This window comes from Babylonia areolata, chromosome 1 (assembly GCF_041734735.1).
Source record: "Babylonia areolata isolate BAREFJ2019XMU chromosome 1, ASM4173473v1, whole genome shotgun sequence".
Taxonomy (NCBI): Eukaryota; Metazoa; Mollusca; class Gastropoda; order Neogastropoda; family Buccinidae; genus Babylonia; species Babylonia areolata.
This window is the reverse complement of record NC_134876.1, coordinates 43,359,730-43,379,729: the sequence shown is the minus strand read 5'-3', so window position 1 is coordinate 43,379,729 and position 20,000 is coordinate 43,359,730. Positions and strand designations below refer to the sequence as shown.

The 20,000-nt window shown below is 46.2% G+C and overlaps 1 protein-coding gene across 1 annotated transcript in view; it reads left to right on the top strand.

Moving 5' to 3' along the window:
* The window catches only part of LOC143282356 (uncharacterized), a 46,434-nt gene extending 28,339 nt beyond the window's left edge, over positions 1 to 18,095 (top strand). Inside the window, exons 4-13 of the mRNA XM_076588004.1 lie at positions 1,828 to 1,836; positions 3,219 to 3,507; positions 4,512 to 4,734; positions 6,330 to 6,508; positions 9,514 to 9,655; positions 11,326 to 11,472; positions 11,829 to 13,187; positions 15,199 to 15,374; positions 16,524 to 16,663; positions 17,067 to 18,095. Of these exons, the coding sequence (XP_076444119.1) occupies positions 1,828 to 1,836; positions 3,219 to 3,507; positions 4,512 to 4,734; positions 6,330 to 6,508; positions 9,514 to 9,655; positions 11,326 to 11,472; positions 11,829 to 13,187; positions 15,199 to 15,374; positions 16,524 to 16,663; positions 17,067 to 17,160 (2,758 nt within the window). The 3' untranslated portion in view covers positions 17,161 to 18,095. The remainder of the gene's footprint in view (positions 1 to 1,827; positions 1,837 to 3,218; positions 3,508 to 4,511; positions 4,735 to 6,329; positions 6,509 to 9,513; positions 9,656 to 11,325; positions 11,473 to 11,828; positions 13,188 to 15,198; positions 15,375 to 16,523; positions 16,664 to 17,066) is intronic.
* Positions 18,096 to 20,000: the final 1,905 nt, after the last annotated feature.

The following is a 20,000-nucleotide window of genomic DNA, read 5'->3' as shown; positions in this document are numbered from 1 at the left end:
TGAGTCATAGTCCTTCACAAAAGACTAAGCTGTAAATGGTTTCCCATTGACTGGAGAAGCCATTGATAATACAGCTCTCACTTTGCTGTTGGCCCAAATGTAAACTTATGTCAGTCTGTGATATAAGCGTGTTGGGCTTACACACATATATACATATATATATATATATATATATATATATATATATCTTTGTGTGTGTGTGTGTTTGTGTGTGTGCGTGTGTGTGCGCCCATGTTCCACTTTTGATCAAAACAGACCCTGTGATTTTAGAGATCACGCAAGCACGTTTCGGTTTGTTTTGTTTTTACCTGGAGACTGTCGATTTGTTCGCTCAAGCTCCATTCTGGTCGTCACAGTCTGCTGGACTCGCGCTTTTGAGGGGATGGGGGGGAGGGAGGGGGGGGGGGGAATGGGGGGGAGTGATGATTTACTTATCTTTATACTTCGTCGCTTCCTTGTTTTGCTGCTGATGCGTCATTTGCTTGTTTTTTACACACACACACACACACACACACACACACACACACACACACACACACATATATATATATATATATATATATATATGTGTGTGTGTGTGTGTGTGTGTGTGTGCATACATATATATATATGCATATATATATACATATATATGTATGTGTTTATATATATATATATATATGATTGTAATATATATATATATATATGTTTGTGTGTGTGTGTGCGCATGCATACACACATACATATATACACACACGCACGCACGTGCACAATCGATTGCACACACATACATGCAAACGCATGCATTCAGATGTACACAAACACGACACGCACATAATACTTATACAGACCCGCTCAATCACACACACATGAACACTCTCTCTCTGTGATCACAATGGGACACAGTGCATAACAATCAATTCCACTGCTTCAGTCATACAATGCCACCCGGGAACAGAGGACTGAACACCTGTGTTTGGACCAGAGACCACTGGAGGGGCAGGTCCGTGTCCATGCGTCCTGAAGGCCGCTGTTTAATCTCTTCCGCCACTCGAGTCCCAGTTTCAAATACCGTTATGAAGGTTCTGTCACACTGTTCGACTGACTCGAGACAGTCCTCGTTCTTGCCCTCGAGCGACATAACTTGACAAGTGCAACACCGCTTCTGAAAGAGCTCGAACTGTTGAAAGAAATTAACAAGTTCAACCACGAAGCGAGTCATCGAAGAGCGAAACATAACATCCAGTTAGGCCGAAAGATAACGACGGAACATAACGCCCAGTTAGGACGAAAGATGACGACGGAACATAACACCCAGATAGGACGAAAGATGACGACGGAACATAACACCCAGATAGGACGAAAGATGACGACGGAACATAACATCCAGTTAGGACGAAAGATGACGACGGAACATAACACCCAGATAGGACGAAAGATGACGACGGAACATAACACCCAGATAGGACGAAAGATGACGACGGAACATAACATCCAGTTAGGACGAAAGATGAGGACGGAACATAACACCCAGATAGGACGAAAGATGAGGACGGAACATAACATCCAGTTAGGACGAAAGATGACGACGGAACCGCCGCTGGCTTTCACCTTAACAGGTTCTAGTTTGGATTGACTGGTGTCAAGGTCATAGGGCCTTCGGATGAAAATTGATAGGTGGTTTTACGCTGGTTTTGAAAATCACTTAATAGATAATTCTGTGATGGAGACAGAATCGGTAGGACGTCGGACTTTGTGATCAAGTTTTCACCTGTGGTCAGGGTTTGAGGCCTCGTTTCGGTGTGATGTGTTTTCAGAAAAGACTTTGATTTTCACCACTTCACCCAGGTGTGAAAGGTACCTGACTCCGGCAGTGAATGTTAAAACGGCGGAAGGGAGCAATATTGGGCCCCGCTTTCCTACATCGAGCCATAGACACAGTGGATATGAATTCATTGCCATGATGACTACAAAACGCTATGAGACCTTTAACTAACTAGCCTTTAATTCTCTGTCACATCCTGAAACGAACAACGTTTTCCGCGCCGATTTGATGCCAAGCGATTACGTTTCCAGACTGATTTGCACACCTGCATCGGCTGCAAGGCACAGAGTTGTCACCAAGCCGATCGCACGAAGGAACAGCGAGCGCAAAGCTTCATTCTAGTTTTTGCTCGAATGCACCGAACAATGTGAGCAGGTCTTTTGACCGTCCACGGTGAAAGAACGGGCACCTACCCCCCTTGGGTGGATGGGTTGGTGTGACTCAGCAAACTAGGGTGACTGGGTTCGAAGACAGATGATGCGTGAAGACATTTCAACATCACAGTAAAATGGATAGGCAGGGGAAAAAAAAGGCAGACAGGTTAAGATGGGCGGATAGAGACCAGCAACAAGCTGAGCCATTATGAACATTCCCCCGCCGTGTTGTCGAGGTTGGAACCAGTCGGTGGTGATCTCTGGGTGCCTGTGTGGAGTGGTTGGGGCAGTGGACAGTGCGGATGTCCCGTCAGCTGAATGGTGGTGTCTGCCCCCCCCCCCCGCCCCCCCCCCCCCCCCCCCGCCTTCCCCCTTCCTCCCGCTTTTTTTTTTTTTTTTTCTCTCTCTGTGTTTTCCTTTCGTGTGAACCGTTTTTGCGCACTTGCGATTTCAGACCCCCCGCCTTTCTCGCCTGTTCATCTCTTTGTCTTTTCCATCACAGCACATTAATTTTTTTTTTTAAAGCAAAATAAATAGCCATCAGTGTCTTGTGTGATTTTCTTTCTTTCTTTCTTCTATTTAAAAAATAACTACAAAAGCTGTGTTGTTATGTTGTTGGCTTTTTACCCTATGTGTGTGCATACACACACACACACACACACACACACACACACACACACACACACACACACACACCTCTCTCTCTATATATATATATATATATATATATATATGTGTGTGTGTGTGTGTGTGTGTGTACGCACACACACACACGCAAGCATGTACGTATACACACGCACTCTCCCCTGCCCACTCCCCTCCACACACACTCACAAACTACACGCGTACATACACATATGCACATACATATATCCACACAAACTTCACAAACGTTTCTGCACATAGTCCTGAGACCGCAACGGATTTGCAAATTGATTCATTTATCTGTTTATTTATCCATCCATTTATTTATTCATTTATCTTGGTATTTAGTTATCTATTTATTTATTCTTTCTTTCTTTCTTTCTTTTTTCGAGCAGCAGCCTGTACGCCCCAGCCCCATGGGAGGACGGCACAGACCCCTCACAGACTGACGAAAGTCGGGACGGAGACCCGCTGCTGGAGCTGCTCTGCTGGCTCGCCAACGTCGTGCGCATCCACAACCACGTCACTTCCGCCCACTTCCGGGCCAGCCTGGCAGCGGCGGGAGAACCTCTTCCGTCGTCTCCTTCTTCCTCTGACGTCACGGCCAGCCTGCAAGAGCTGTGTGAGGGCCTGGAGGAGATGATCAGCTTCATGTTCCAGCAGACGGTGTATTCCATTACTAAGGTATGATCGTCAGTCGTGTCCGACTATGTACCGTCAGAACAGCAGAGGAGGCAACCGCTGTCCCGACTAACTTGGCTGGGATTTGCTTATAATGGAGAATGTCTTTCCCAAGTTACATCCCCACTCTCCCGGCCAAGAGGGTTTTAGGACGGTCGGTATTGGGGATGGTTCCCAAAGGCCAAGTTCCAGAAGGCTACAGCACTAACAGCCGGTGCAGTCTTGCATCCTAGTTTGAGAGTCATAGTCCATCACATGGAGAAACCTTTGATAATACAGCTGTCACTTTGCTGTTGGCACAGCTGCGGGTAAGCTTATGTCAGTCTGTGATATTAGCTGAGCGTTGGGCGATAACTAAGGTAAAAAAAAAAGGGAGTTCATCATCATTTGTCATCATCGTAATAAAGAATATATTGCGCGTGGAGTTTTGTGGAGGTCAGGCATCTGCTCTCCTGGGAGGAAGGTGTGTGGGGGAGGGAGTGACTGGGGGAGGGGACAGGAGTGGGGACGGATGCGCGCGCGCGCGCGTATGTGTGTTTGTGTGTGTGTGTGTGCAGGTAATGGAGGTAGGGTTTGTGGTATGGGTGAGCAGATGGATGGGTTAGAAGAAGAGATGGTTACCAGACGGTGTATTCCACCAGTAAGGTAAAAAGTGGATGGGAGTTGTTGACAGTGTGGGTAAGGGTGTCAGGAGCATGAAGATGTGTTTGTGGGGGAGAGAGGATATGGGGTGAAGGGGACCAGGGTCGGGTTTGGATACTGTGTGTGTGTGTGTGTGTGTGTGTGTGTGTGTGTGTGTGTGTGTGTGTGTTGAGAGAGAGAGAGAGAGACGAAGAAGAAGAAGAGAGAGAACGAGGAATGGTGTTTGTGGTATGGGTGAGTATTTGGATAGCTAGGAGGGTGATGTAAAAGAAAAAAAAAGTAACAAACTTTGCGACTGTTCCACGGCCTTTTGTTGTTGGTTTTCGAAAATACAGTGAGTATTTTATGTGGCTGTGTTTCTCCAGGTGCTCTTCGCTCCAGTGGCTCAGATCCTCCATCCCCCCACCTCCCCCTCCCACACCGACAAGGCACGCGCGGTGGCCGGCATGGAGCGCGTGCTGCACGTGCTTCGGACCACGCTGGACGTCAGCGAGGACGTCAGCCTTCACAACGACGTCATCATCCAGCTGCTGACGTATTTAATCTTTTTCGTCACCACCACCCTCTTCAACAAGCTGATGTCGAAAAGTGCGTTGCAAGTGTGTGTGTGCATGTGTGTGTGTGTGCGTGTGTGTGTGTGTGCAATAGTGTTGGTCCGTGACGGCGACTACGACTACGATGATAATGATAGTAATAATGATAAGAAGAATAACGACAATATGAACATCAACAAGAACAGCAACAATGCTACTACTGTTACTACTACTACTACTACTACTACCACTACTACTACTGCTACTACTCATACTACTGTATGTATGATAGTCAGTCGTGTTCGACTATGACCATCAGAACAGCAGAAGAGGTAACTGCTGTCCCGACTATCTGGGCTAGAATTTGATCAAAGTGGAGAGTGTCTTGCCCAAGTTACATCTCCACTCTCTCGGCCAAGAGGGTTATAGGACAGTCGGCGTTGGGACGGTTCCTAAAGGCCAACTAGCCCCCAACGCTGCAGTACTACTACTACTACTACTACTACTACTACTACTACTGATAGTAATACTAATAAAAATAACAATGACAATAATAATGAACGCGATTACTACTACTACTACTGCTGATCATCATCCACACCAACACCATCATCATCATCATCATCAACATCAATATCATCATCACCACCATCACACAACACCACCATCACAACAACACCACCACGATCACCATCACCACAACGCCACCTTCACCACAACACCACCATCACCACAACATCACCATCACCACCAGACCATCACCATCACCACCACCACACCACCTTCACCACAATCACCATCACACAACACCATCACCATTACCACAATCACCATCACACAACATCGCCATCACCACAACACCACCATCACCACCACAACACCACCACCATCACCACAACACCAACATCACCAATACCACAACACCACCTTCACCACAACATCACCATCACACAACACCATCACCACAATCACCATCACAAAACATCGCCATCACCATTACCACCACCATCACCATCACAACACCACCACCATCACCTTCACCACAATACCAACATCACCAATACCACAACACCACCTTCACCACAACATCACCATCACACAACACCACCATCACACAACATCCCCATCACCACAACACCACCATCACCATCACAACACCACCACCATCACCAATACCACAACACCACCTTCACCACAACATCATCATCACACAACACCACCATCACCACAATCACCATCACAAAACATCGCCATCACCATTACCACCACCATCACCATCACAACACCACCACCATCACCACAACACCAACATCACCAATACCACAACACCACCTTCACCACAACATCACCATCACACAACACCACCATCACCACAGTCACCATCACAAAACATCGCCATCACTATTACCACCACCATCACCATCACAACACCACCACCATCACCGCAACACCAACATCACCAATACCACAACACCACCTTCACCACAACACCACCTTCACTACAACATCACCATCACAAAACATCGCCATCACCATTACCACCACCATCACCATCACAACACCACCACCATCACCACAACACCACCATCACCACAACACCACCAAGAGATAAGATGAACCCCAACGAGGTCGGGTGGCACGTGCCTGCAGGCGGGGGATGCGGCACGAGGCCGTTCTGTTGGAGCGTGGGGGTGAGGCTGCAGGCCTGTGTCAGCCAGCTGGAGGACTGGGTGGGCTCCGTGGGGCTGGAGACCCACTACCTGCAGGTGTCCGAGCGGCTCCTCTCCCTCGTTGACCTCCTGGCCACCTCCAGACACACCTTGCTCAGGGTGGGTGTGGGTGTGTATGTGTGGGTGTTGGGTGGGGGGGGGGGTTATGGGGGTGGGGTAGATGTGGGTATGTGTGTGTTTATTTGGGTGTGATTGTGGGGGATGGATGTGGGTATGTGTGTGTGTGTGTTTGGGTGTGAGTGATGGGGGTAGATGTGGGTATGTGCGTAGGGGGAGTATAGACGTGGGTATGTGTGTAGGGTGGGGGGTATAGATGTGGATATGTGTGCGTGGAGGGGTGTGGGGGTATAGATGTGGGTATGTGTGCGTGGAGGGGTGTGGGGGTATAGATGTGGGTATGCGTGCGTGGAGGGGTGTGGGGGAATAGATGTGGGTATGTGTGTGTGGAGGGGTGTGGGGGAATAGATGTGGATATGTGTGTGGAGAAGTGTGGGGGATAGATGTGGATATGTGTGTGTGGATGGGTGTGGTGGTATAGATGTGGGTATGTGTGTGAAGGGGTGTGGGGGAATAGATGTGGGTATGTGTGTGTGTGAAGGGATGTGGGGGAATAGATGTGGATATGTATGTGGAGAAGTGTGGGGGATAGATGTGGATATGTGTGTGGAGGGGTGTGGTGGTATAGATGTGGGTATGTGTGTGTGGGGTGGTGTGGAGGTATAGATGTGGGTATGTGTGTGTGGAAGGGTTTGGAGGTATAGTATGTGTGTAGGGGGAGTATAGACGTGGGTATGTGTGTGGGGTGGGGGTATAGATGTGGGTGTGTGGAGGGGTGTGGGGGTATAGATGTGGGTATGTGTGTGTGGAGGGGTGTGGGGTATAGATGTGGGTATGTGTGTGTGGAGGGGTGTGGGGTATAGATACGGATATGTGGGTGGTGGGTGGGGTGGGGGGTAAAGATGTGGGTATGTGTATTTATATATTTGTATGTGTGTGAGGGTTTAGATGTGGGTATGTGTGTGTGTGTAGGGGTGTGGGGGTATAAATGTGGATATGTGTGGGGGGTGGGGATTAGGGGGGTATAGATGTGGGTATGTGTGGGGGTAGGGTGTGGGGGATATAGATATAGGTATGTGTGTGTCTGTATGTGGTATGGATGTGGGTATGTGTGTGATGATAGTGGTGGTATAGATGTGGGTATGTGTGTGTATTTGTGTGTGTGTGTGTGTCTGTGCATGTGGGGGATGGGGTGGTATGGTTGTGGATATGTGTGGTGGGGGGGGGGTACGGTGGGAGGACGGGGGAAGAAGGAAGAGGGGTGCGGTAAGAAGGCATGGGGTATCTGGGGGCAGGGGATGGTGATAGGCGTAGATGTACAGGCTTAATCAATTTTGAATCCATTCATTAATCAATCAGAATCACCAATAAGAAATTGCTGATACGTCATGAAACAGGTCAAGAGATAAATATTTACTTATTGTATTTTTCTAATTTCTTTTCCTCTGTTATGTCTTCTACTCCATCACACCACACTCACACTCCCTAGCCGTTCTTTCTGAGTCCACAGCCTTCATATACAGACACACCCTTCTTCGTCTTGCGCAGTGCCTCAGCGCCGGCAGTCCCCCGGGAACTGTCGATTTTAGGTCGCCAGGCGTGCGTCAATGGGCATGCATGTGCATGTGTGTGTGTGTGTGTGTTTGTTTGTTTGTTCCTGTGCAAATAGTCGTAAAATTGCCAATTAGGGATGTCATGAAATTCCTGACACCGATACCGATTTATAGATATATTTGAGATTTCATGATCCCGCCCGATTCAGTGATTTTATAATATCACCGACTGGATCAGAAATTACACACAATCCCTAAAATGGGTGAGGGACTTCATTGAGTCTGAGGTCATGCACACATTCACTGAACAAATGCATGTTGGTGCAATACGGTTCATACCATTAAACATCATACCACGCCCAAGGTTCTGCACATAATTATTAACAATAATGTCATCATCTAAGAAGTAAATAAACAAATTAACAAACAAGCAAACAAACAAGACTGTTCAGAGAGACTGAACAGATAATGACCTATGGTGTGGGACTCTCTCTCTCTCCAGATGGACTGACTGAATGATTACCTGTTGTGTGGGACTCTCTCCCTCTCTCTCTCTCTTTGTCTCAAAATACTCAATTTTCTTAAATTCTTATGGTTATTCTTTTGTGTGGGATAATCAGGGTGTTGAAGATATTGCATATTTTATCAAGTGTTTTAGACAGCGAATAGTTGATTGTAGGTGGCAAGATTGGCATGACCATATGGAAACTAGCGATAGATCTGCACAGTTTAGAATCTTTAAAACATCGCAGGGGCCTGAACCATATATTGGGATGGAAATAACAAATATGTAAAAAGTGCACTGACAAAATTTCGATTTGGTGTTTCTAATATTGCTGTTCACAGTTTCGGATACTGTAGTAGGAGTGAATATGTATATACGTGTCGATTGTGCAACCTGGGTAGGGAAGATGAATTGCATTTTTTGTTATGTTGCCCTGCTTTGAGTGACCTCAGACAAAGATTAATTCGACCTAAATATTATTTAAAAAAATCCCTGTGCTTTTAGATTTAATCTGCTCATGTCGTCAAAACATGAGCTTACCCAACAAAACTTGGCCATATATACTTATATGAGGCATTGAAGAGACTTCGAATCGTTATTTTGTGAATGTTGTTGAGTATTGTATTAGCTACTTTTGGTTGATTTGTGATGTTGGTTTATCGTGTCAAGTCATTTTCCTTATTTATTTTCTTGTATGCCCCCCCTTCAGTAAGGGGCTTTGGCCTTCTGATTAATACATCGTTATCGTTATCTCTCTCTCTCTCTCTCTCTCTCTCTCTCTCTCTCTCTCTCTCTCTCTCTCCAGATGGCCTGAATAAATAATTACCTATGGTGTGGGACTCTCTCCCCAGATGGACTGACTGGATAATGACCTGTGGTGTGGGACTCTCTCTCTCTCTCTCTCTCTCTCTCTCTCTCCAGATGGACTGAATGAATAATAACCTGTAGTGTGGGACTGTCACTCTATCTATCTCTGTCTCTCTCTCCAGATGGACTGGCCGTGTTTTCGCAAGCAGTACTCGCCGCTCTCGGAGAGCCAGCTGCTGAAGGTTCTGAGCGAGTACCAGTTCTCGGACGGTCAGCCCCCACCCGCCTCCTGGCTCCCCCCACCCGGGGTCACTCTCTCCGATGGTCCGTCCGTTTATTTTGTTGAGCAGTTTGGTTGATTAGTTCAGTGGTTATGATGTTCTGTGTGTGTGTGTGTGGGTGCGTGTGTGTGTGTGAGTTCACGTGTGTGTGTGTGTGTGTGTGTGTGTGTGTGTGTGTGTGCGCGCGCGCGCGTGCGCGTGCGTGCATACGTGCGTGTGTGTGTGAGTTCACGTGTGTGTGTGTGTGTGTGTGTGTGTGTGAGTTCACGTGTGTGTGTGTGTGTGTGTGTGTGTGGGTGCGTGTGCGTGCGTGCGTGCGTGCGGACGTGCGTGTGTGTGTGAGTTCACGTGTGTGTGTGTGTGTGTGTGTGTGTGTGTGTTAACGACAACATTTTTTTAATTCACGTACAGGAGAAACATCCACTGACTTCTTTCATGTACACATTTAAACATTGTATCTTGTATATGTTGTTTAATACACGCACGTGTTTTTTTTCTCTCCAATATGTTCTTCTCAACCGACCAGGTGTGATGGCCATTATGAGCACAATGCCGAATGGATGTGTTTCACGTTTTGATTCAGTTACATGAGATATGCAACATTTTCATGTACAGGTCTGCCACGGGAGATTCCTGAAATAAAAATGGCCTGTCTTGACTTGTATTGACTTTCCCTTGTCTTATCTTCATTTGTCATGTCTTGTCTTATATTGGTTTTTCGTGTCATGTCTTATCTCGGTTTGTCATGTCGTATCTTATCTCGGTTTGTCGTGTCTTATCTTGATTTGTCATGTCTTGTCTTATCTTTGTTCCTCCTGTCTTAACTCGGTTTGTCATGTCATATCTTATCTCAGTTTGTCATGTCTTGTCTCACTTAGGTTTGTCATGTCTTATCTCGGCTTGTCATGTCTTATCTCAGTTTGTCATGTCTCATCTCGGTTTGTCATGTTATTTCTGTTTTGTCTTGTCATGACATGTTATCTTGATTTGTCATGTCTTGTCTTATCTTGGTTTGTCTTGTCTTATCTTGGTTTGTCTTGTTATCTTGATTTGTCATGTTTTGTGTTATTTGGGTTTGTCTTGTCATGTCTTGTCTTGTCTTATCTTGGTTTGTCTTGTCATGTCTTGTTATCTTGATTGTCATGTCTTGTCTTATTATCTTGATGTGCCTTGTCTTGTCTTATCTTGGTTTGTCATGTCTTGTCTTATCTAGGTTTGTCATGTCTTGTCTTATCTTGGTTTGTCTTGTAATGTCTTGTTATCTTGATTGCCATGTCTTGTTTTGTTATGTCTTGTCTTGTTATCTTGATGTGTCTTGGTTTGTCTTGTCATGTCTTGTCTTGTTATCTTGATGTGTCTTGACTTGTCTTGGTTTGTCATGTCTTGTTCTGTCTTACCTTGGTTTGTCATGTCTTGTCCTGTCTTATCTTGGTTTGCCACGTCTTGTCACATCTTGATTTGTCATGTCTTGTCTTATATTGATTTGTCACATCTAATCTTGTGTTGTCTTGGTTTGTCATGTCTTGTCTTATCTTGGTTTGTAATGTCTTGTCTTGTCTAGTCTGGCCTTGTCATGTCTTGTCTTGTCGTGGTGCAAACGTTTGTTCGTTTATTTATTCATTTATAGTCTGTTCATCTAAGACAATGATATTAGACTGAAAATAAAAGGTATTATTATTATTATTATTATTATTTTCATCATCATTGGTGCAGACGTGACGATCAGCCTTTCGTCCCACCCGTCTTTCGTGCTGCCCCGTCACGGACCCGGGGTGGATCTGACCGACACCTTTCCCCCTGCCCTTTACAGGCACCTGGACACCCTCACCCGGCTCTTCGCCACGCACTCCGGCACCACAGGTAACACCGGCACTGGTTAGAGAGCAAGGGGTGTTGTGGCAGGTTTGGTGGTTGGTGAGTATGTGAGCTTTCTTGAAAGGAGGCGTGTGTGTGTGTGTGTGTGTGTGTGTGTGTAGAAGAATGGAGGGGTAAATGGTTGTGAAGGAGTGTGGGGGTGACGAACTAGAGGTGTGTGGGGAGAAAGAAAGAGAGGGATGGAGGAGAGGGGGTAAGCAGACCGACCAACAGACAGATAGATAGAAATACACATTGAGACAGAAACGACGACGACGATGACAATGATAATGATTGTGTTACGATAACAATGATGACGATGACGACAACGATGATGATGATGAAACATGCACGTGTTGCAGGAGGAGCGCAGGGTGAGCGGAACTCAGACTCGTGGGCACGGCGACCACCGGACCACCCTCTTCCTAAGCTCCCGCCTCCTCTTCCACCTCCTGCTTCTGCCACTGCCGCCGGTTCTCAGGACACGTTCTTCACCTCCGACCTCTCTCCCAGCCTTAGCCACAGCCAGCACCGTCACGACAGCAGACTGGCACCGCCACTACCTCCACAGCACCTTAAGGTGAACGGCAATAACAACAGCAATAAAAACAACAACAACACGCACAACCCTCCATCTTCGGATCCTCAGAGTCCTCCCATCCCCCACCGGCACAAACCTCGGGACGACGAGTCGCCGCCACCTCTGCCCCCCAAGTTGCCCCCCAGGAGCTCCACCATCCAGTTCGCTGACCCCCCTGTCCAGCCGTTCCCCGAGCACAGGGTGACCGGTGTCCAGAGCGCCAGGGCTGCCACTGGGAACGGCAGCAGCAGCAACAGCAGCAGCGCCAAGGTGTCCTTTAAAAACGTCCCGGACTATGCCAGGGTTACGAGCTCCAGCACCAGGAGTAAAGGTGTGAGTGCCAGTGACGGGATCATTCGTTCTAGGCAGGAGCCTAAAGTTCCGGAGCGCCTGACCCAAAGCGCTGGGACGCCCCACTACTGCGTGCCACCCAGCCACGCCAACGGCAGACCGCAGCAAGACCACAGAGACCAGCACGGAACCCGCCTTCCTGGACCCCCTGCTTCCTCCACCGACACACAGGTCGCCTCCAGCTTGAAACGGGAACCCCCTCCTTACCACAAAGCAAACAGTATTTTACACAACAGACAGTTCCCGGAAGGGAAAAGAAACCCCCCTCAGGACTCGCACAAGATACAGGACTCCAGGTTGCCTCCAGATCCCAACCCCTCCTTGGGTCCACAAGACCCTAAAGGTCACGACCCCAGGCGAAGACATCTCAACGGCGTGGTCTTAACGAACGGTCCGCTTTCGCTACAGGAGAAAAGAGTGATGAACAAGGTTCCCCCGTTAGAACTGCCCCCGGAGGATCTGTCGGGCACTGCCTCGGACTCTGTCGTTTCGGACGAAGTGTTCATCCAGACAGCAGACGCCCCGCCTCTAACTCGTGCGTCTTCTCTCGGCTCTTCGGACTTTCGGCGCCACTCCACGGGCATGTTGAGCAAGGAGAAGAACAAAGGGGACAAACCGGAAGTGGTGAAAGTGGACATGCACCAGGAGCCTGACAGCGGTCACGTGACGGTGGAAACTTTCCCGGATGATATTTACATAGACGTGATGAAGGAAGAGACGCCGAGCGGCAGTGCGAGGCAGCTCAGAGTGTTACCTCTGAATGACGGGGCTGACGATGTCTTGATGAATGGTGAGTGTTTTCACTTGGGGAGCTACAGGGAAAAAGCAGTGTACTGCCTTCATTTTTCAAGTTTGTTTGGGTTTGGGGTTTTTTCTCTCCAAAATTCAGTGAGAGAGAGAGAGGGAGAGAAATAAATAAACTCAATGGCGGAGAACATGCACTCAAGTTAGATAACAATACATGCCGTGTCAGTTTGCACAGAATAAACTTTTTACGACCATAGGTGCAGTAACGTCACAATTCATGTACATAGGTATCGGCAAAAGAAGGCGTGTTTTAATCACTCTCTGCCGCCGCTTTTAATAAACCTTCCGCAACCGAATTCAGGTATATAGGTCTATTGACAGCTGGGCGGAGTGAGGAAAATCGGAGTAAAATGCCTTTCCCGAGGACACAAAACCATGCCGAATCTGGACATCGAGCCCAGCTGATCACTGGTGAAAGAGGGCGCCATGTCAGAATCGGTCAGGTCAACGTTGGAGCTCTGATCCAGTGTTCATCAGCGGTCTGAGTTCCAGATACCGTGTTCTTGGTAAAAGCACTTTGCCCAGATTTTCCTCACTCCTAAAAAAGAACAAAAGACACATGTTAAAAAAGATACAATTTCCCGAAGCTCTGTCAGGTTAAAAAAAAAACACGTTTTTTTTCCAAACAAAAAAGGTTTTATGTAGCAAGCTATGGATCGAATACTCGGTTTAATGAGGAACAAAGCAAACAGAAATTATGGCAAACACACTTCAGTAAGTCTGAGTGAACCTTAGGAAAAATGTTAATTTTCGTTAATATTGAATACGTGTGCGAACGTGCGTGCGTACCTGTGTGTGTGTGTGTGTGTGTGTGTGTCTGTCTGTCTGTCTGTTTGTCTGTGTGTGTCTGTTTGTGTCTGTGTCTGTGCGTGTGCGTTTGCGTACATGTGCGAACGTGAATACGTATTCTTAAAATAGATGGAAAGGAGGTTGGATTAAGTTATCATTCCGTAACAGCTGATACGATTTCTTGCATTTTAAGTGTGTTTGTAATATCTGCTGTCAAAATACACTCTGTATTTTTTAAATTCTCGGGTGTGCACTTTAGTTCGAATGCACTTAGATTGTTCGCAAGTTTTCCAAAATGTCATCGTTGGAAGATATGCCATTTTACCAGGAATACTCGGATCACGTTTGCTCTGTGTTTATTGTAGATATATCCTGGTTGCCGGATTTAACAGTAACTTAATTGTTTTTCCTAATGTCTTTATGTTGTTTGTTACACCAAAGGGCAAATTGTTTTCTGTACATCCAATCTTCATGGTTTGGGGTTTGTTTGTTTTTTTTCAACATTTTAACATTAAGATTCAGACCTGAAAAGCGTGAAAAATCATTCATTGTGTCCACCGCCTTATTCAAGTTGTCACGATTTTCCAAAACGTGATGTGTCGTCGGCTAATTGCTTTATTTTCAGTGTGTGTGTGTGTGTGTGTGGTTGGGGGTAGGGTGGAGGGCAGGGGTGGGCGGAGGGAAGGGGGGGTAATTTCGGTAATTTTGCAATTCTTGATTTTTATTGCAAACAAATCTACTCCCAAAATGAAAGGTTAGATTAAAAAGGGGTAATCGTGTCTTATTCCGCGTTTCAACACAACAATTGTACATATTCACCCCATGGCTTATGCTACTAAATGCCTTTAAACAATACAGTAACGTACTGTATTAAAAGTTTTCCGATTTCAAATAAATTTAGTGTTTCCAATATAGATATTTCAGACACCGCGTCACTCGCTTTTTCATAACCCAAGGCTAAGAGATAACATGTATTGTTTGTTTCTTTTCAAATAATCTTTGACATCAGCAGTTGTTCATATATACTAAACAATTTGTTCCTATAATAACTTTAGATGAGCTTCCAGCTGTTACATAACCCTATCCCCTAACTGTTAGATATCCCATATCCCTGTCTTATCCTCGTTTATCGGTTTCTACACAGCACAGCTAAACCTTTCAAAAACACAACTGTGTCTTGTCACCTGTCCACACACATTTTGCAGGCTACGACAGTGACCCCAGCCAGTCGGGTGAGCTGAGCCCCACCCGCGTGAGGTACCGCCACAAGATGCCCCAGGAGAGGGACAGCAGCACCAAGGGGGAGATCACCGGGGAGGTCTTCACACTCTCCCTCTACAAGGAGGGCGCCCGGCTGGGCATGGGTCTCATCGACGGGATGGTGAGGCGCTGAGAAACGTGGGGTCCTCTGTGTGGGAGGGGGGGGGGGGTGGATGGATGCGTGTTTGTGTGTGTGTGTGTCTGCCTGTCCGTCTGTCTGTGCGTGCGCGTGTGTGTGTAGGTGTATGTGTGTGTGTGTAGGTGTGTGTGTGTGTGTGTGTGTGTGTGTGTTTTGGGGATGTGGGAGTTGATTCGTTTTGATTTATGGATCATCAGCTGATCGATGGATTTGTCCATCAGTCATCTGTCACGATAGTTTGATTTTCTTCCTGACAAATTAAGAAGTAATAAGAACATTCTTTAAGCAATGTTGGACATAAGATTACATAAATGAAACACACACACACACACACACACACACACACACACACACACACACACTTACACACATGTATATATGTATGTATATATGTATGCATGTATGCATATACATATATACATAATGATTGCGATACAAATCACGATGCCGAAGATAAAAAAAAGGCTTGATAATTAAGGTGATGTCGGAATTGGGGAAAGAGATGCACAGAGAGAGAGAGCGAAAGAGAAACTAGGAGGATGAAGATTCAAACCGCTTAATCAAACGCCTCATGAAAATATTAATGACCAGCAAAATGATTGATGGCACGAACTTGATTAACCCATATCCAATTTAAAAGTCAACATTCCCGACGTCTAAGGTCGTAGGTGTAAGATAATTTTCGACTTGATTGATTATTTGATTTGCTCCCTAGGGCTGTCTTCTGCATATTTACTGTCGTTCGTTTACCTCAAATAAAATGTCTTGATATGTTAAGTGTTCTGTAAATGCAATATGCAATCCTTTGGGGTTTTTTTTCTTTTCAACCACGAATTATCGAAATGATTGCTCAAACTCTTGGTGTGTGTCAGTGGTGTGTGTGTGTGTGTGTGTGTGTGTGTGTGTGTGTGTGTGCGCGCGCGCGCGCGCGCGCGCTATTGTGTATTATAATAAAAAAAATTATCATTATCATTATCACCACACCACTTTCCACCGTTATCATCACTTGGTTGACTTATTGCTTTTGATCTGATCTGAAGTGATATGCATTGATTTGAACGGAAATAGAATTTTGCTTCTCTTTAAAGTGATCGAGTGGCATGTAGTTGATTTTATTTGATTTTTCTTCAGTACACGCCGTTGAAGTTGCCGGGTATCTACGTCCGGAACGTCCTGCCGGGTACCCCAGCGGCGCTGTGTGGCCATATACGGGTGGGGGATCGGATCCTGGCCGTCAACGGACGAAGCATCGTGGGCGCTGATTACAACAGGTGGGTAGATTACATGTACGGTGCCACGTTCGTTACCACTTGGGTGGAGTGAGAGAGAAGGAGGGAGGAGGAAGCTCTCCTTAGCTGTCACCGCACACTCAATCGTTGGCGGCTTTAATTAAGTGTTTGAATACCCCGCCCGCTCTAACCCCCCCACTCTTTTTTTGTTGCTCCTTTTGCTGTTTTCTATTAGCAGTCATCATTTTTTTCTTTCCTTTTTTTTTGAAAAATAATGTTCATAACAATGGAAGAATTGTTTTCTTGCACTTGTATTTTTCGTTCTCATTGTTGTAAAGATATATATAAAGACTTCAGTCTGTGTTTCTTTGTCTTCTGTCTGCCTCTCTGTGTCTCTTTCAACAACTGATGAGGGATGTGTCATCTGATGGTGTGTGTGTCCCAGTGCCATGAAGCTGATCCGCACCACAGGACCACGGCTGAACCTGCTGATCGCCAAAACTGACCGCTCTGTCACCGCCTGCATCTCCGCCTCCTGACCCCCCTCCCCTCCCCACTGCCTGGCAAAGGAATGCATCGGCACACACACGCGGCTTCCTCGTCTGCCCCGGCTGAGGCACGTGCTTGCATTTAGCTTGCTGTCAACTCGCCTTGCAGTCGTCCACACCTTCCTTTTCTTGACTGGCTAACTCGTCAGCAGCACGTGCACATAACCAGCTCGTCTGTTTCCTGGTTAGCTGACGCAGGCCCACTGCACGTGCGCACGACGTCCTCGTCTGCTTCCTGATTGGTCGATTCAGCATTTGCATGAATACGACTTCCTTTGCGCCTGCTTCTTGACTGGCTGTCTTCGTCCGCTGCGCATGCGCACGACGTCCTCATCTGCTTCCCGATTGGCTGGCTCGGCCGCTGCACGTGAGCGCGACGTCTGCGTCTGTCTCCTGATTGGCAGGCGTTGCCTTCTGCACGTGCGCACGACGTTCTCGTATGCTTCCTGGTTGGCTGGCTTAGCTTTTGGTCGGCTTCACGTTGTTAAGCACGTGCGCACAGTTTCGTGAGAGAGATGGGTAATGGTGGATGGTATGTTACTGAAATACTGAAATGTTTACACCCCTTCCAATCTGTCGTGAGCTTCAGTCTCCTCCGGAAACAACAGTGTTAGCTCCTGTTTGCGGGAGGAATAAAACTTTTCTTTTTCGTTTGATGTTTGTTTCATCGCCAGTTGCAGGAGGAATTTTTCTTCTGGCTGCCATTCCCTGACAGAAAACTGAGGCCTGTTCACTGTTGATCTTCGCACTTCATTCCTTTGACTGACATTTTGTTTAGCTTAACATTACCTCGGCTTTCGCCACTTCCAGTGAGAAAAAAATCCTTATCTGTGTTAACGCCTTTTGTGAACTGAACATATACATGTATATATACATAATAACTATAATTTCAATACTTTCTCTTTTTTGTGACCTGTTACGGTGGCCTAATGTTTTCTTGACCGGTGATCCTTGTGATATAGAGGAACAAAGGCTGCGTTTAGCTCGAGGACCATGTTCACAGCGTTAGTCCATTAGGGCACCAATTGTAAACGGTGATGAAGAACCATATTGAGACACCAGTTGTGCCCCTTCGTAAAGGAGAACATCAGAGTTAGAATGGTTTCAAGACTTCATCGCTTTTCAAAGGGACAGCTGGCTACAGAAACGTACATGGACCATATCTTGATTCGAAAATAAATGTATCATGTACATTCTTCAAAATTTTTGGTTGCTCTGGACTGACTCTGCGGTCAACACCACCAACACATATATCGCTGCAAAGGATTTTTTTCTAGGTCAACATTCTTGTAGCTATGATTTGTTTCTTATATGTTCGCTATAAAAAATAAAAATAAAAAAGAGTATGCTGCGAGCAGGATCTTGTTTTATCGTCACACCAAAAAAAAAGAAATTAGCACAAAAAGCAACAAAAAAAAGAGCACCCAGATAACCACCCAAGGTCTAGTGGAGGAGGTGGAGTGAGGAAAAATATCCTGGTCCTTGTGAGATACGAATCGTGGACCAACATTTCTCAGTGGGGTGCTCTGTTCACTTGACCCCCGGCCACCATTTACCAGCGCTTCATGTAGGTGGAGCCTCCGTGTGCAATTGTGCATTTCATCTGTGTAAAGTAGACTGCCTGATGAAAAAAAAAAGATGGACTGGTTTTCCGCTCACCCTGCTTTGCATTTGTATATTCTGCCACGCAATATTCCAAAGGCAAACAATAGACTGATCTACAGAAAAGCGGAAAATGGTTTTGTTTTGGTGCATGAACATTTTTGTCCCCGTGACATCAGACTTAGATGTTGGTCAGATTTTGTTTTTTTCTTTTTTTTTCTTTTTTGACTTGGTTTGCTTTGTGTGTGTGTGTGTGTGTGTGTGTGTGTGTGTGTGTGTGTGTGTGCATATCCGTGTGTGTGTGTGTGTGTGTGTGTGTATGCGTGTGTGTGTGTGTGTGTAACCGTGTGTGTATCTGTGGGTTTCTTTTTTTCTTCTTTTCTTTTCTTTTTTTTGTTAATGTTCTAAACATTGCCTTTGAGTGAACTTATTTTTCTGATTGCTTTCTGTGCAAATTCTTCACAATTGGCTGACACTGAGTCGTGTGTATGTGTAGTCACACACACACACGCGCGCGCGCAGACAAACACACACACACACACACACACACACACACACACACACACACACAAATACTCTCGCTCGCAGACACACGCACGCTCGCACACACAAACACACACACGCACACACACAAACACACACACACACACACACACACACACAAACACACACACACACACACACACACACACACACACACACACACACACACACACACACACACACACACACACACACACACACACACACACACACACACACACACACTAAAGCACTCCTGTCTGGCTTGATGCCCCTTACCACTATCAGTCTGTAATGAGAAGAACGTCCCGAGAACGTTTTTCAGCGACGCATCCACTGTCTGTGTGGACAGCCAAATCACATCATCGCCTATCCGTAACTATAAAAACACCACGGAGATATCAGCTGCTGATCCTGACTGCAAAGTTCACACTGATTTAGATTACGCACGGTCACAACATTTGCCGAAGTCATCCGTCAGTGATGCAGAGTCCACATGGACTGTAAAGGTAATATGTAAAGGACAGGTCTAGAAAACATTATCATTGATTATCAACACAATCCTCGTCTTGTATCAGCAGCGAAAACGACATCAGTTCGACAATATACACACGTATTGCAATGCTGCACTCAGTGATATGTAAAGCTGTATGCTGTGCTACATAATGGATACTTTCGACTTTCGCGACCTCTTCCATTACGACGGC